The sequence below is a fragment of the Spermophilus citellus genome, assembly GCF_964194105.1.
Source record: "Spermophilus citellus genome assembly, chromosome: X".
Lineage (NCBI taxonomy): Eukaryota > Metazoa > Chordata > Mammalia > Rodentia > Sciuridae > Spermophilus > Spermophilus citellus.
This window is the reverse complement of record NC_138190.1, coordinates 43,179,522-43,197,619: the sequence shown is the minus strand read 5'-3', so window position 1 is coordinate 43,197,619 and position 18,098 is coordinate 43,179,522. Positions and strand designations below refer to the sequence as shown.

The 18,098-nt window shown below is 38.2% G+C and overlaps 1 protein-coding gene across 1 annotated transcript in view; it reads right to left on the bottom strand.

The window, feature by feature from the left end:
- Nucleotides 1–1,729: 1,729 nt before the first annotated feature.
- The window catches only part of LOC308639732 (uncharacterized protein), a 39,307-nt gene continuing 22,938 nt past the window's right edge, over nt 1,730–18,098 (bottom strand). The window contains exons 3-5 of the mRNA XM_081278011.1: nt 17,144–17,270; nt 16,802–16,894; nt 1,730–4,551 (exon numbers count right to left, since the gene is read on the bottom strand). Coding sequence (XP_081134137.1) covers nt 2,924–4,551; nt 16,802–16,894; nt 17,144–17,270 — 1,848 coding nt within the window. The 3' untranslated portion in view covers nt 1,730–2,923. The remainder of the gene's footprint in view (nt 4,552–16,801; nt 16,895–17,143; nt 17,271–18,098) is intronic.

The following is an 18,098-nucleotide window of genomic DNA, read 5'->3' as shown; positions in this document are numbered from 1 at the left end:
AGTCTTATCTCCAAAACATGACCCATATGCACTGGCACTTGCTGTTCCTTCTCTAGTACCTCCCTCCACTGGGTATTCCCCCCCCCTGCCCTATTATTTCATATTGGCCAAGACCAAGCCCCTCATTATACCCCATTCAACCACACTTGGTCCTTTATTATCCTTCTCTCTCTCTCTTTCCCCTCATTTCAGCCCATTTATTCACATACTGCAGTCCATCTCCATCCCTTTCCCTCTAGGCCTGTGTCTCATTTACCTCGATTCATCAGTTATCGGGTTGTTATTTGTATCCCAGGAAGCAGGAATCCAATATTCATGGGAAATGGTGAGATCCAACTTTCCTCCATCTCTTTAGTAAAACCCCAGGAAGATACTCCACCATTAGGAAGATGCCTTTGTTTCCAGGGCCTTTGGGAATCTTCTAGCAGACTTCATCAGGCGCAAGCCAGTCAGCCCTATATTTCCTCTCCCTGCAAGGCACTGAATGGGTTATGTCTAACTTAGAGTTCAATGGGGAAAAAAAAGTGGGGGAGTCCAAGGTTTATTTTCTTACAACATACTTCATGGGAAAAAGAAGACTAGGAGGGCATAGACTGTCTCAAGTCTAACTTACCCACCTATATTAACAAACTCAAACCTTGCCCATCCCCAGATTTTACATACCTTAGCTCGCCCACTTCCACCAAAGATGGCCCTTGTAACTACATTGTCATGAGGACACAACTACTGTAATTCACAAGCAGGACCTCTTGTTCTAGAGCAAACATCCTGTGATGTGGGTTTGGGTCATGGTCATTCAGACCGTGGGACTCAATCTGTCTTTCACCCCAGGAAATATGTGCCACTAGCAGCAGTGTGACCATAGGAGCAGTTACACAACGTCTCTGTGGATCTTTTTTAAAATTTTTTTTAGTTGCAGATAGACAGCATGCCTTTATTTATTTTTATATGGTGCTGAGGATTGAACCCAGTGCCTCACGCATGCTAGGCAAGTACTCTGCCACTGAGCTACAGCCCAAGCCCTCTGTAGATCTTTTATACCTCTTGTTAAAGTAGTGTGTGTGTGTGTGTGTGTGTGTGTGTGTGTGTGTGTGTAATGGGGGTGCTTGTCTGTAATCCCAGAGGCTCAGGATGCTGAGGCAGGAGGATTATAAGTTCAAAGCCAGCCTCAGCAAAAAGTGAGGCGCTAAGCTAAATAAAATACAAAATAGGACTTGGGATGTGGCTCAGTGGTTGAGTGCCCCTGAGTTTAATCCCTGGTACCCCAAAATTTAAAAAAGTATGTGTGGGGGGGCAATTTAAATCATTTCAAGATATGGAAAGACTGTGGTGAGCATTAACACAGAACCTTTTCACAGATGTCACTGTGCATACTAAAGAAAAAATGTGTTCCAATCTCAATTACTTTAGGTTTAGGTAGTATGGTCTCAGCTGGCCTGAGAATCAATTATTTGGTACCCTCAGGAAAATAATGCTTATGTGCTTTAGGAATTTAATATTGTTCTGTCTGATTATTCTGTTTATCCACTCAAAACAACTGAATTTCACGGCTGGGAGCATAGATCAGTTAGAGCACTTGTCACATCATGCTTGTGGCCCTAGGTTTCACCTGCAATGTCACAAAAAGAAATTCCACATTGAGCTTATCGATATTAAATGTCAATAAGCTATGTCTTGACTCCAACTTCATTACAACAGAACAAAATTATGCTTTTTAAAATTTTATTTGTTCATTGAAAAGGCAGTACATCCACATAATACAGTTTTCTAAAACTATGAAAGGATACACAGCTATCTCCCTCCCAGTTCCCTGCCCTCAGCACCCACTGCCCCTTCCCCAAGGGAATCAAGGTTATCAGCATCTTGTATCTCTTTTCAGAAATGGTTTGTGTATATACAAGTATGTACTTACCATTTTCCCTCTTTATATACACATTGTGACATACTATGCTGCACCTTGCTTTTCTTCCCTAATAATTTGGAGGTTGCTCCACATCAGTAACATAAATGATATCCAAGTTTCTTTATCATTTTTTTTCTACTTAGGAATCTGTTGTACAAATACATCACAATTTCAGGAAGCAGAATCTGGGGATTTCATTTGGACAGCTTCCAATATTTTCGCAAACAGTGCATCAACAAACACCTCTGTGTGTTCATCATTTTGACATTCTTGAAGTTGAGTTGATGTCTTGGAAAACATTTGTGGTTTTGATTTTCTGTGAAATATTCTCTTTGAATGAAAGTTTTTCCTGGACTTGCTATTCGCTGGAGGTTCATGTTGGGAAGATACCAGGAATATATTCTAGGAAGATCAGTTTTTCTAACAAATGAGCTCCACACACACACATTTGTTAGTTCTTTCATTTTACTTTTCCCAAGTCACTAAACAGAAGATACTACGGGTTCTTCACAAGGAAAAGTCCCTTCTTTTCTCCAAGGTGCCCACAACTATTCCTCCTATCAGTACAGGCTACTTTCTGTAAATAAGGCTTGTCTGAGTATCTCCTTGTTGAGGCCCCTGCCTGTTTCTCCTCAGATGCCAAATAGTCTAGGAAGCCTCCTACCTGCTCATGAACTCTGTTACCATGGTTACAGCTGCCTGTGGTGCTGTACCTTGGAGTGTATCACGACCCTCTGCTAAGAGTCCTAACTCATGCTGCCTCTCATCTGTGGCCCTGCACTGGGTCTTGGTTTCCTCTGCCTCTGGAGGCCTCTGGTAGCAGTTGTCTCCTAATTTTATCACATATGGAGCTCACACTTTTGCTTCTTTTTCTCCTGTTGCTCTTGGGTGAAAACTGAGACGAAAAGAAGAAAGGCCATCTTTACTCCCTGTGTTTAAACCAGAAGTCAGAAGTACATTTAAAATATTAAATTGACACAACTTTCCTTTGGGGTACCTAACAGACACTCACTTTACTCCTTAGTGTGCCGTGAGCTTTGACTTCCGGGTCTGGCCTCTCCCGTGGGCCTTTTTTCCTGTATGAGTTCTCTGATGTACAATAAGGTTGGATTTTTGGGTAAAGGCTTTCCCACACTCTGTACACTTATAGGGCTTCTCTCCAGTGTGAGTCCTTTGATGGACAGTGAATGTTGACTTTTCCCTGAAGGCTTTGCCGCACTCTGTGCATGCATAGGGTTTCTCTCCTGTGTGTGTTCGCTGATGGATTATGAGCTGGGACTTCTGGCTAAAAGCTTTCCAACATACAGGACATTCATAGGGTTTTTCTCCTGTATGAATTCTTTGGTGTATAATGAGCTTTGACTTTTCTCGAAAGGCTTTGCCACACTCATTACATTTATAGGGTTTTTCTTCTGTATGAGTTCGTTGGTGTATAATAAGATAGGACTTCTGGGAAAATGCCTTTTCACATTCATTGCATTCATAGGGCTTTTCCCCTGTGTGACCTCTCTGATGTAGCATGAGATAGGACTTCTGGGAGAAGGCTTTCTCACATTCATTACACTCAAAGGGTTTCTCTCCAGAGTGAGTTCTCTGATGCACACCCAGATTTGACTTTTGGGTAAAGGTTTTTCCACACACGTCACATTCATAGGGCTTCTCTCCTGTATGTGTCCTCTGATGTACAATGAGGGTCGACTTCTCATTGAAAGACTTCCCACATTCCGTACATTTATGGGGCTTCTCTCCTGTGTGAGTTCTCTGGTGCGTAATGAGGGTGGACTTGTCACTGAATGTTTTCTTGCATTCATGGCATTCATGGGGTTTTTTCCCTGTATGAGTGCTGTGGTGTATAATCAGATCAAGCTTCTGGATGAAAGATTCCCCACATTTAGTGCATTCATAGGTTTTCTCTCCTGTGTGGGTTTTCTGATGAACGATAAGGTTTGACTTCTGAGTGAAGGCTTTTCCACATTCATTGCATTCATAAGGTTTCTCTCCTGTATGAGTCCTGTAATGTATAATGACAGTTGACTTTTCTCTGAAGGCTTTCCCACACTCAGGACACTCAAAGGGTCTCTCTCCTGTATGAGTTCTGAGGTGTATAATTAGCTGAGATTTTTGGCTAAAAGCTTTTCCACATTCGGTGCATGCAAATGGTTTCTCCCCTGTATGAGTCCTCCAGTGGACAATGAGGTGTGACTTCTTGCTGAAGGTTTTCCGACATGCAGTACATTCAAATGGTTTCTCTCCATTTTTAATTCTCTGATGAAGACTAAGACCTTTCTTTCGCCTGAGGACTTTCCCGCATTCTCTATATCCATAGGGCTTCACTACAGGATTTGATTTCTCAAACTCGGTATGGAAGAATAATTTTGTACACCCATTATCATGTTTCTTTTCCACAGCACTTCTAAATAAGTCTACATTATCTACCATATCATTTCCAAATGTTTCAAGTTTATGAGGTCTTTGTATTGGAATACCAAGGCTTGTACTCAGATGAAGAGTGTTTCCAAATTCATTACAGTCATGGCCATTCTTGGTAGTCATTATTTTCTTGTCAGGGAATCCAACTTGCATCAAGAGACATTGATCTTGGTCATCCTGATGCTGGCTCTCAATCTTTTCACCAACTTGGCAGACTTCTAGAAAGAAGTACAATAAATCATCTTGATACTCTGAAATTAGGGAATGGACCTTCTTTAGAAATACCCTGCTATATGACACTCTTACCTCATTTTAGCAAAGTCCCTAGTCTAGGAAAAAATCTTTTACTAAACTTCCACCTACTATCTTTTTTGTTGCCAATATCCATCTTAACCCTGACACCTCAGTTTCTTGCCTCAACTTTTACATCAGCTCTGGGGACATTATGGTCATGTGGACTGTACCTGACTTATCCTGTTTCCACCTAGGAAGAAATGCAACAGTGCAATTCCTAGACTCAAGTCTTACAACAACACCGAATTCACATTCTCAGTGAATGACAGAATAATCTTGAATAATTAGCCTGAAAAAAAACAAAACTCTAAAAAATCATTGCCCAATCTGGGTTTGCCAGTATATCCATCCAAGCTTGTATTCACAGTCCTTCAACACAATTATCTCTACTCCTGTGTGAGCTACTGCCTCTTAAAATACTTACTATTAATGCCAAATCCTTTCTCATGTTCCATACCCACACAACCCTGCTGTCCTCCATATTTTGCTATATTCAGAATCTAGATAACTTTCAAGAGGCAATTCTGTCTTTTCAAAAATTTTACTCCGATTCTTCTAACGTAAATTTTTAATAATTTCTAATGTATTTGGTTATCTGTACTACTCATTTAGGTAGTTAAAACTGCAAAGCCTTGCCTATATTTTCATATTTCATCAACTGCAAGATGCACAGTATTTCATATTTTAACGTGTCTAAACTCAGATAACCCAAGCTTGCAAGCAATAATTAATTACTGGCAATATTTCTTTCTTAGTCATGTGTCTTAACATTAGTGGTATCTTGATATCACTAAAATATGGTGATTTTTGCATACCTATATATTTTTAAATCATGTTTTGTAACTTACTTTTTTCTTTACACTTTTCCCAAAAAACATGAAAATTTTCAAGCATGGAAAAAAGTTGAAAGAGTACTATAACTGCTCATATTACTGCTCAGATTCCATAATGCTAACACTTTGTCATAATAGTCATGGATTTTAAAATGGTTCATGTAGCTGTGGTTCTCCTTCCTATGACTTCCTTTCTTTGGATAGCAAAGCACTAGTTTTTAGCCAGGGATTAATACAAAATCACAGAAGAGCCCTTTGTAAAATGTACTCACAAGGACCCAAGCTTCACCCAAGGTCTGCAGCATCTGAACCTCCTTATGCGTTCAGAAGCAGAATGCCATCATGGGCTTAAAACAGACTTTCTCTGAGGGGCTGGGGTTGTGGCTCAGTGGTGGAGCCCTTGGCTAGCATGCATGAGGCACTGGGTTCGATCTTCAGCACCACATAAAAATAAATAAATAAAAACAAAAGTGTTAAAAAAAACAGATTTCCTCTGAAATTAAAGGCAACTTCCTGATAACTTGTTTGTCTCCAAGATTCAAAACAGTCTCCTTTGATATTAAAGCTCCAAATTGTTATAACTTCTGAACTTCCTCATACAGACTCCCTCCAGCTGATGTCAGATTCTCTGGCTAACTAAATCTGCAGATGTATGTTTCCTGCCTTTTGTCCCACTTTGCCTCTTATAAAAGCTTTCCTTACCCTTGAGTTTTCTGAAAATGGAGATTTGAGATAGAAAATGTCTCTTCCTTCAACGTTGGCTATTTACTCGCCAGCATGACTCTAAGCATTTGTGGAGCAGTGAACTACCAGCAAGGATCATCCCTTGAGCAACATAGCTCAAGCTTGCAGTGATCCATAAGGATCCATGAGGAGGAGGGAGCTCGACCACTCAAGACTTGCCAAACCTACAGTAAGAATTTCAAGGAAAATCCCAGAAGCCACCTAGAGACACTTTTATATCCTGGGATTTATGCCCCCCCACAACCCCCCCCCCAACTCACATTCTCCCACATATTTTGCTATAGCCTCAAGCACTAAAAATTATTTGTTGGTAAGGGAAAAAAGGTTAGTTTGGCAAATGCCAGGTTCCCACTGGTTGTCCTCATCAGGGTGCACACGGAGAATTTTATTTTTGCTCTTTGAGTGTTTGGACCTTGAGTGGCTCATTTTGTGTTGACACTTAGGATAAGCCATTTGGTTGCAGGGTATTGGTTGATGAGGTTAAATTTGAAGGATGAAAATTTCCCAGCAATTCTATTGGTTTGTTTGGAGAGCTCTTTTAGGTTGGGTTTTGGTTTGGAAAAGATTATAGCATTGCTTATATATCTAAAAATGCATGCTGAGTTAATGTAACTGTTTTATATATTGGTTACTTGGTGATTGGCTTAACAGGCTAATACTGATGTCTGTAGCAACATATTAATCTACTAAAATAGGAAATTCCATTTCAGAAGAGCATATGCAATTCCTGGGTTGGAAGGAATTATGGGCAGCTCTTTTGGAAGGTGCATATAACGAAGGTCCTGATCACCTTGAGGGATGTGTAGAAGGGCATAGGCAGCCAGAGCAAGATGGTGAGTGAGAAGACTGGGGACAGGGCCAGAACAAAAGAGCAGGAAGAGAGTCTACCAATGAGATCAACTTCCTGCTTGACCAAAGTGCTCCTGGACACAAGTGGGGGATCCATTCAGACAGATACTTCTGTAATCATGTTCCTAAGCAGGAGATCCAAAAGAAAAAAAATAAAGCAGACATGTGGACAGAAGGGGCAGTAATCAGAAATAGTGAGGAGTGCATGGATAGAGGAAGAGACAGGGAAAGGAGGAAATTCGAGAGACCATAAAAAGAACTGGCCAAAACTCCCCCACCAGATTCCCAGTTCTGGGGCCACTTTTCTTCAGAGAAGTCTATCTGTATCTCTGTCTCCTCTACTTCTTGCTTGCTTCTTCTGTGTCCTGTTCTTTGCTGAATGGAGACAATGAACCCAGCACCCCTAGACAGCAAGAACATCTGTACCTTTAACTGCCCCATTCACCCCTAGGTGTTTAGGAGCTTTTTTCCAAGTACACTTTACTGACCCAAAACATTTCCCAAGCTCCTTGTATCATTCACCAGATAAGCCTCTATCAAAATCTATCCAAACCGGGCATGGTGGCACATGCCTGTAATCCCAGCAGCTGGAGAAGCTGAAGCAGGAGGATGGCAAGTTCAAAGCCAGCCTCAGCAGAAGCAAGGTGCTAAGCAACTCGATGAGACCCTGTCTCTAAATACATAGAGCTGGGGATGTGGCTCATTGGTCTAGTGCCCAGAATTCAATCCCTGGTACCCCCACCCAAAAAAAGATCCACTTTAATTTGAACTCATGAGTTTACTTTTTAAAATTCTGCATGCTTAAGTTATAAATTTTTGTTTTGATTAAAGTTTTTTTAATTTTATCTAAGGGTCCCTCCACCCCAGTAAGAAATTGGTTATTCCAGTTTGTTGGTCTGAGTCTTTGAGATGTAAATTTTCTACCTGGCCTCAACTGAAAATGCAAAATTAAAATTTGCAGACTGCTTAAAGCTATATCAGATAACAGTCAGACTTTTAAAATGGCAAATATAAATTTTAAATTTTGAGATTTTCTTGTGTGCACCTGCTTATATATTATTTATTTGCATGGTACTGAAGTGGCTTATAGATAAGTAACATAATTTATAACCTATAAGTTACCCCAAATCCTTTTGATTCACACTTTAGTAAATCTGTGACAAGTTAATTTGAACTTATTGATAGTAAGGCTTTTGTTAAGATTTGGATATGAGTTGTCTTCCAAAAGGTCCTCTGTTAATGCAGGAATATTCAGAGAAGAAATGTTTAGATTAGAATAGCTGTAACCTGATCAGTCCATCCTAATTTGAATGGACTAACTTCCTGGTAACCATGGGAAAGAGGGGCATGGCTGTAGTGGGTGCATTAGTGAGGGCATGCCCTGGAAGAGTTCATCTTCCCTTAAGCCCCTTCCTTTGCTCTCTCTGTATTCTGGCCATCATGAGAAGAGCAGTATTCCTCAACCAATCTCTTCAACCATGCCTCATCATGGTCCCAGAGCAATGGAGTCAGTCCACTATGAACTGAACCTCTGATACTATGAGCCAGGTATTTTGGTTATAGCAATGAAAACCTAACACACACAGAAGTGCATACCAAAAACTGGGGTTGTTGCTGTAAGTAACATGACCATGTGATTCAAAAGCCTTTGGAACTTGTTTGTAGAATAAATTTAGAAACATTTGGAGATGCAGGCTTGAGAATGTTTACTCTGACATTATATATTAGTCATATGTAACTTGCTTTTGCTTTTTACAGAGGCTCACAGCTGAGAGCTTTTGAATGGACCAATTGCTTGGAAACTGTGGGCAGATGGTGTGTGGCTGGGATGGGGTGGTCAGTGGGGGTATGCCCTGGAAGAGTTTATCTTCCCTGAAGCCTCATCCCCTTGCTCTCTCTGCTTCCTAGCTGCCATGAGCCAAACAGCTTTCCTCTGGCTGGCCCCTTCTGCCATGACGTTCTGCCTCACATCGCCCAGAGCACGGAGTGGACTGACCATGAAACTGTGAACCAAAATAAAAGTTGTTACTGACAAGTATTTAAGTCACAGTGACAAAAAGCTAACTAACATAGATGTCTTTAAAATCTGATAAATCATTTTTTTTCTGGCCTCCTAATCAGTTGGGATATTTGTCTAAGGTTTTTTTTTTTTAATCCTTTGTTTTGCTGTAAATCCATTAATGAAAGCTTTTCTAAGTAGAAGTGATGATTGACCAAAAATGTTTATGTGACCTAATGTCAACATTCCGACAAAAACTGGAAGAGCTTATCTGCTTCTTTGTAATAAATGAGCTATGCTATTTTCCTATCCTTTGCTTAGATTGAATTCTTTTAAAATGCAGCTTTTTAAATAGTTTTCTTTTTATAAGGAAACCCTGAATTAAGAATTTGAAATCTTAGGGTTTTCATACCTCAGAAATTTTGTTTTCTTTTGCTAAATATGGAACCCCTTTATCTCTGTATGATATCCATGGTTTATCTAAAATATTGTTCAATAGATTCGAAACTTCACAAGTGAGCCTAAGCATTAGAAATATCTAGATAGAGTTTGAACAGAGACCTAAAAGGTTTAAAATTAAGCATAAATAATTTTAAATAAAAATATATTGACAGAATTCTTAAAATTAAGGAATTTAATTTTATTTGGTAACACATGACTTAAAATGCTAATTATCTATGCATGGTTTCTAATTTCTGGAATAATATCATTTTATAAGGATAAATAAATCACGGGTGTTTATAAATCATGGAATATTTGTTGTTGTAAATTGATCATACATTTTAGCAGCACTCCTTAAAAAGTTTCTTCCTAGTTGTAGATGAACAGGATGTCTTTATTTTAATTGTTTATTTTTATGCTGTGCTAAGAATTGAACCCAGTGCTTTACTCATACTAGGCAAGCACTCTTCCACAGCCCTTTAGCAGTAGTCTTAAAAATTAACTATTGGTCTGTCTGTACCTTCATTCAGTAACCTAAATGTTATATACATTTCCATAATTTATTATATTATTTATATTGGATATGAAACATTTAATGTTTATCAGTTTTTAGACATTTGCTTTTAAAACCTGTTTGTCTCTTTTCAGTTTCTTTTTACAACTTCCTCCTAAAGATCCATGTTGATATCCAGGCCCTAAATTCAAGATTATTAAAAATAAAACTGATGTTAATTAGCCTTCAGTAAAAACAGACTAAAAGCCTGTTTACAATTCTCTGAACTACCATTAGTCTCTTCGCTAACCTAGAGTAAAAAATGAGTTTGTATGGTGTTGCATTATAGAACACCTCAGGTAATTTCCATTTGTGTTTCTGTATTTTCTGTACAAATTGCCGGGGTTTTATAGTTCTCATCAGCAAGATTTTTTTTTACTGCCTTCTTCAAAAGTGTCCCTCAAAGCTGTGAAGTGGATTTTACACCATATTTTATGTTGAAAATCTAGTTTGTATTATTAAATGTTACAGAAATTTTTATTAAAAAGATATAACAATAAATGTAGATCTATATTTCTAATATGTCATCATACCTCTTTTCTTCAGGATCTCCATTATTTTGAATGTATTTTATTTTCTCCACTATTAATTATCTAAAGACACAGGATAATAATTTTACTTTTTAAGTCAGAATTTTAGCTTGGAAGATGTTTTAGGTTTGATGTATATCTCTTCTATCAGTTACAAGATTTTTAAAACAATAAATAGCTGGATGAAGTGGCGCATGCCTGTAATCCCAATGGCTCATGAGACTGAAGCAGGAGGATTATGAGTTCAAAGCAAGCCTCAGCATCAAGCAAGGCCCTATGGCTGGGATGGGGTGGTCAGTGGGGGACCCTCTCTCTAAATAAAATGTAAAAAGGGCTGGGGATATAGCTTAGTGGCTAAGCACCCCAGGGCTCATCCCTGGTACTCAAAACAAAACAAAAACAAAATGAATATTAGATTAAAATGTCTGCTATTTTTTCCAAAGTAATGTTCACTAAATGAAAACTTGTACTCTATTAGATAGTACAAGCAGTCAGAGCACACCTATTTTGTTACAAATGAGAATATTTGATATGAAAAATTTTTTAAAAATATTGTTCACTTTCTTGTTTGCTTGATTAATGTTTAAATTCTAGAGGAACTTCAAGTATTTCTTAGAATAATAGTCCACTCTTAGCAAAGTTTACAAAGAACTGGCTTAAAGAACAAATATCCAAATAATCTTGGATAATTTCCAAGGTTTTCAGCTGATTTTGTTAGATTTCCGATTGCTTAAAAGAAAAAAAAATTAAGTCTTACAAGAATTTGAGTTTAATCAATCAAATCTTTTTTTCCTAGTTGAGTTTTTTGTTATTGCTGTTTTGTTTTTCATACCAGAAATTGAACCCAGGGGCACGTAACCACTGAGCCACATCCCCATCCCTTTTTATTATTTTTATTTTGAGACAGAGTTTTGCTAATTTGCTTAGGGCCTCATTAAGTTGCTGAAGCTGGCTTTGAACTTGCCATCCTCCTGCTTCAGCCTCCTGAGCCACTGAGATTATAGGCATGCACCACTTTGCCTGGCTCCCAGTCTCTTCTTGCTTAAATGAACTAGTATTTTTATAATGATGGGATGTTATAAATCATGATATCTTTACATGTTATAAATAAAACTAAATTATTTTGCTAAGTACTCTAATAACACCTTATAGATTGCCTGTAGTCATAGTGAGCCATGATCTCTAAAGTAATCCTGCTTTATTCATCCTTCATTTTAAGACAAATTTAAGGTTGAATATTTTGATACAGGGTAAGTATGACTTCTGATTATTTTAATTTTTCAGTTGTACTGTTCACATTGTGAATTATTTTGCAAATAACATTTGAACATATATGTATTTTGAAATGATGACATGAATTCTTGTAGACTGTATTCAACATTCCTAGGGTTCTATGGAATGTATCTAAATTCTAGAGATGTTATGAAATGTAATGTTAAATTTTACCTAGATAATGATTATCCTTTATTTAGATAAGAAAGACTATCTAATAGGCATTTTTCAGTGCAGATCTGACTGGACTGCTTTTGTTTTTCTACAGACAAGTTGGTTTTATTTGATTGGATAAAAATTTTAGAACTAAAGAAATTGTGTTTATTAGTCCAAATTATATAAACTGGATTATTAATGTTTGGTATTTTTTCCAGCCTAAGAGCTAATCTTTCCAAAAACCTTCCATTGCTTAAAATTGGCAAAAAGGGGTCTTGTGACACTGACTCATAAACTGTCATTTCCCCTCCTACATGAGACCACTCAGATCAAATGAGACAAGGCTCCTGCAGCGTGGGACAAAGATGCTTTGCAAGTAATCCACAATGTCTTCAGAGAAAATTGTTCAGAGCTGGTGGCAGGGGGCGGGTAGATCACATGGAGCTACTTGTCAAACCCTACCAAAAATAAATGGGGGAGGTTATGGAAAGGGAGTTCTTACACTCTTATGTGAGCTAACACTAAAGCCCTTCCCCCAAGTAGAACTATTAAATATTTCAGACTATTTCAGAAATAAGCACTAACTCCTTATGTTCAAGTCCCTTGATGTGATTTGCACACCAATCCAACAATGGACTGCCAGCCAGATGGCATGGAGCCCCAATTCTCTCAAGATTAAGGGGATGAACTTAATGGGAGATTTGAAATAGACTCCTTCTGAAATTAAGGGAAACTTCCTGATAACTTGCGTTGCCTGCAGGAAGAATTCAAATAGCCTCCCCCTTTGGCAGGGTACTGGGGATTGAACTCAGGGGCACTCGACCACGGAGCAATATCCCCAGCCCTATTTTGTATTTTATTTAGAGACAGGGTCTCACTGAGTTGCTCAGCGCCTTATTGTTGCTGAGGCTAGCTTTGAACTCTTGATCCTCATACCTCAGCTTCCAGCACCTGGGATTGCAGGCATGTGCCACCACACCCAGCTGAAACAGCCCCCTGAAATAGCTGTTAAAACAGCTACAAACTGTTTTAACTTCTGAACTTCCTCCCACAGAGGAAAGATGCCAAGGAAGTTGAGACTGACAGGTTCTATGGCTAACTAAATCTGCTTATATACATTTCCTGCCTTTTTCTTTGCCTCTTCTTATAAGAGCTTCCCTCGCCCTTGAGCTTTCTGAACATGGAGATTTGAGATGGGAAGTCTCCTCTAACTTCCTTGAGAGCTGGCCTATTTTCCTGCCAACTTAACTCTGCATATTAAGCCTCACTTCTTATCCCTGATAGTAATAAGCTCTCTAGTCAATGAACAAATCCTAGCTCAGACTTTCACTTAATGAGTGGCCTTAGGCAAGTGACCTAATCTATTTCTATCACTTTTCCACCTATTACAAATTGTAACAGTACGTACTCAAATGAATAAAGGGAGGATCCAATTACATGTGAAATCTTGCACTGCACAAAGGAACTGTTTTAAAAGTTTTACTCCAGCCGGGCACGGTGGCACATGCCTGTAATCCCAGCGGCTGGGGGGCTGAGGCAGGAGGATCCCAAGTTCAAAGCCAGCCTCAGCAAAAGCAAGGCACTAAGCAACTCAGTGAGACCCTGTCTCTAAATAAAATAGAAAACAGGGCTTGGGATGTGGGTCAGTGGTCGAGTGCCCTTGAGTTCAATCTCTGGTACCAAAAAAAAAAAAAAAAAACAATAGCCTGACAACTGTTGTGATTATAAAGAGCCATTACATTACTATAAAAAGAAATAAGGAGTATCTATATATTTATCATTTTCTTGAATGTGTGAAAAAGAAGGTAGACAAAACTACAGAGTATGCTACCATTTTTTTAAAGAGAGAGAGAAAAAAAATTTTAATATTTATTTTTTAGTTTTCAGCAGACACAACATCTTTCTTTGTATGTGGTGCTGAGGATCGAACCCAGGCTGCACACATGCCAGGCGAGCGCACTACTGCTTGAGCCACATCCCCAGCCCAGTATGCTACCATTTTTTAAGGAAAGAAATTAATATGAATGTATATTAATATATGCTCATATTGTTAAAAATGATGGAAGGATAACCCTTTAAATTTCACTAAAGGAAATGGAAGGAGGAAGGGAGGACGTAAGATGAAGAAAGAAGCTAGATTACTCTGAATATACTGTGTTTTCTAGATTCGACCCTGGAACTAAGTAAATATTTTAAAATGTTTTATAGAATCTTAAAGATAAACAATATAAAATAATTCCTAATAACAGCAAACATCCTTTTTGTCTGCCTTTCCTAAAGACCAGACAGAAATGTCTTGATTCTCAGTTCATCAACATGAATTAATTTGACTCAGTATACACATACAACAGTCTCAGACTAATACTACAATATTAACCATCAGATATAAAATGAATAAATTAAAAACTTAAGTCCAGAATTTCATTTGGAAGTATCATTTTTGAATACATGAGGTATTTTTTTTCTTTTAAAAAAACCTTATAAATAGTTCTTAACTCTGTCAGTGAAAAGGCCTAGAAATGATTCCCTAACATCCATGCTGTGGTATTAAAAACTAAAAAGATCCAGGGCTCCCTAGAGGAAATGGTCAATTCCAAATCAGAGACAGGGAATATACAGAATGAGCCATGAACTTGTAGCACCAGAAAGGAAGGACAATACCAAAGGCTTGGGGGCAAAGTTGAAAGAGTTTCTACCAGCCAAACACAGGATAGTTTTGACTCCTAATAAGGATAATAAGGCAATTGATTAAGAAATAAAAATATTTAAATCCTTAAGTCTGAGAATGATACATTTAAAAGGGCAAATTATTGTTTACCTTTGAATTAAGCTATAAAATCAACTCATTTCAAACTTAAAAAAAAGTCACTTAGCCCATCTTTTCTGTATAATATGTAGCTCGTGGTATACAAATAATATATGCAGGGCAAAATCTCTATATAAGCATTCCATCAAGAAAATGACAGAATGAAAACATCACCATTTTGCAGCCATTAATAAACTAACGGGTCTGAGCAGTAATCACCAATAACTGGTAGTTACAGATAACCATGCATAACATGCCTCCTAGCAGAAATTTTTAAATCTTCCAAATATGATCCAGCTTCTAGATCTACCAACTGAAAGGAATAACTGGGGAGAGTAGATTATGTCAAATACCACCATGGGGTATTTAACAGAAAAATCCAGAATCCATAATACTAAAGGACAAATCACCTAGTTGCTTAAAACAACAAATGGAAAAAGAGATGAAGGGGAATCTATAGGTAAGAGAATGAATAACTATAAGCACACCCAGCTCCCGGTGCAGATTTTTAAGTACCAATCCCATTAAGAGGAACAAAAGATCCTTGCAGAAGTTACTGATTCCAGGTCTAAAACAGAAAGGTGATGTAGAATGTGTATTTGTGCTAGAAAGTAAGCAAGTGCTCCAAGAATGATAGGGACATGGGGAAAGGACAGGGGAACTACCCTGAAAAGAATTCTGCTAGCCAAACTGAGCACAGTTTGAACACAAAAATGAATAATGACAGTAATGGATGGTAATAGTGAAAAAAATAAACATTAATAACTGCTTCAGGCAAGAATCATCAGTGAATATTAAAGCTAATGGGCAAAAGTTTTGAGAAAACATGCAATTATCACAGGGTACAACAGTTCCATTGCTATGTATCTGCTCAAATGAGAACATACGTCACCACAAAAAAAAAAGTGCAAATAAATGTTATAAGCATTTTTCATAATAGCCAAAAAGTAGAAACCACAAAAATGTTCAACAAATGAATAAATAATGTGGTCCATACATACAATGGAATATTATTCTTGTGTAAAAAATAAAGTGCTGGTTCATGCTGTAATGTGAGTGAACCTTAAAAACAGGTCACATGAAAGAAATAAGACATAAAAGGCCATATTTTATATTATTCCATTTATATGAAATATCCAGAGTAGGCAAAACCATAGAGGCAGAAAGTAGATTAGAGGTTACCAGCAAATGGGGAAAAGAGGGAATGGAGAGTGAGTGTTAAGAATAGGGGTTTCATGGGCTGAGGATATAGCTCAGTTGGTAGAGTGCTTGCCTCACATGCACAAGGCCCTGGGGTTCAATCCCCATGTACCACACATGAAAAAAGAAAGAAAAGGGTTTTTTTTTTAGAGACAATGAAAATGTTCTAGCATTACTCATTACTAGTGATGGTTGCACAATTCTGAATATACTAAAAACCACTGAACATTTGAAAAGGCTAAATTTTGTAATAGTGAATTATATCTTATTATTTTAACAAACAGATAATCAAGGAGCTCAGTGGTAAAGCACTTATCTAGCATGCACAAAGCCCTTGGTTCAAACCCTAAATACCAAAAAAAAAAAAAAACAAGATATTTTAGAATATCAAGTCTGACAGGAAATACCTAAGTCAAACAAGAAGTATGAACTGGAGAATCCAATGTGGAATTAGCATTAGTATCCAGGCCTGTGACTAATGTGGGCCTGGCAGATAAGTCAGTGATGTGTGAGTATCATAGAAAAGGTAGTGCCAGGGAGTGACAGCATTTAAAAGATACTTACATATAAAAGGAATTGTGCAGAAACTTGCTGGGGAGTACCAACTTAACAAGAGCAATGCGGCGTGTGGGGACAGGGTTAGGGCTATCAATCTTATATCTGTGGTGTTCCTATCCCCATCCAACAGCATCAAATGGTCACAATTTTATCCTAGGACATTCTTGGAAGCCCTTTCATGAGAATTTATAGGCTAAGGCCTCGTGCTCAGAGCCTTAGTCAATCCTATTTACCTGGAAAGCTCCAAATTGGAATTCTGTCTTCTGCTGGGCATAGCTCTTCCACCTCCAACTTGAGGATGAGGTCTGGTTTACAAACCTGTTGCCCTGTTAATGACAAATGACAGTTAGCTTCTTGGTATAATTCTTCAGAGCCAAGACAAAAGAAGTTTCAGTTTGGTGACAGCACAAGGGAATCTGTTGCTTGACATAATGGTAATGTCAAACCATTTAACCTGGATTTTTAGTTCTCAAATACCTTTTCAGGAAAGAAAAGTGGGAAATTGAGAAACAAAATGTCCTCCATTTGATGCAGTAATCATAAACAGCAAAATTACCTGAGGAAGCCATTCTTACCCATGGAGACCAGGTTGCTGTAGGTCTCTAGCATCACATCTCGGTATAAGGTCCTCTGCAGAGGGTTCAGGTACTGCCACTCCTCCTGAGTGAAATCCACAGCCACATCCTCAAATGTCACTAGTCCCTGTAATGGCACATTCCTTTTATTCTAAAATGCTGACCACCAGGTGATAAGAACACAGGAGAACTTCTAATTGGGTTCCCCAGTCCTCATGATGACAATACACAATATCTACTTCATATCAAGTTAGTGACCTACTTTGTATGAAAATCACAAATCATGAGAGCAAAACTATTCCATTAAGAAATAGAGGGCTTTTTGTTTGTTTTTGTACTAGGGATTTGGCACCAGGAATGTAGCTTAACCACTGAGCTACATCCCCAGCCCCTTTTCTTTATTTTGAGATAGTCTCATTAAGTTGGTTAAGGCCTTGCTAAGTTGCTGAGGCTGGCTGTGAACTTGAGATCCTCCTGCCTCAGCCTCCTGAGCCACTGAAATTACAGGCATGCACTACCACATCTGGCAATAGAGTATGTAAGATGATGCAATATTAGCACAAGGATAGACAGTCTGGTGGGAAAAAAAAGAATCCAAACATGTACAGACAGCTGACTTATGACAGTTGGCATAGCAAAACAATGGAGAGAGTATGATCTTTTCTTTTTTTAATATTTAATTTTTTTAATTGTAAGTGGACACAACACCTTTATTTTATTTTTATGTGGTGCTGAGGATGGAACCCAGGGCCTCATGCATGTTAGCTGAGCACTCTACCTCTGAACAACAACCCCAGCCCGAGAGCATGATCTTTTCAATAAATGTAAATGGATTATTATATGTCTAGTACATGCAGGTAAAATATAAATCTAATGTAAAAAGTGACACAATAAAGTGTCCATAAAATAACTGTAGGGTCACCTAATCACCCCTCCCCTTTCTGTGTCTTGACTA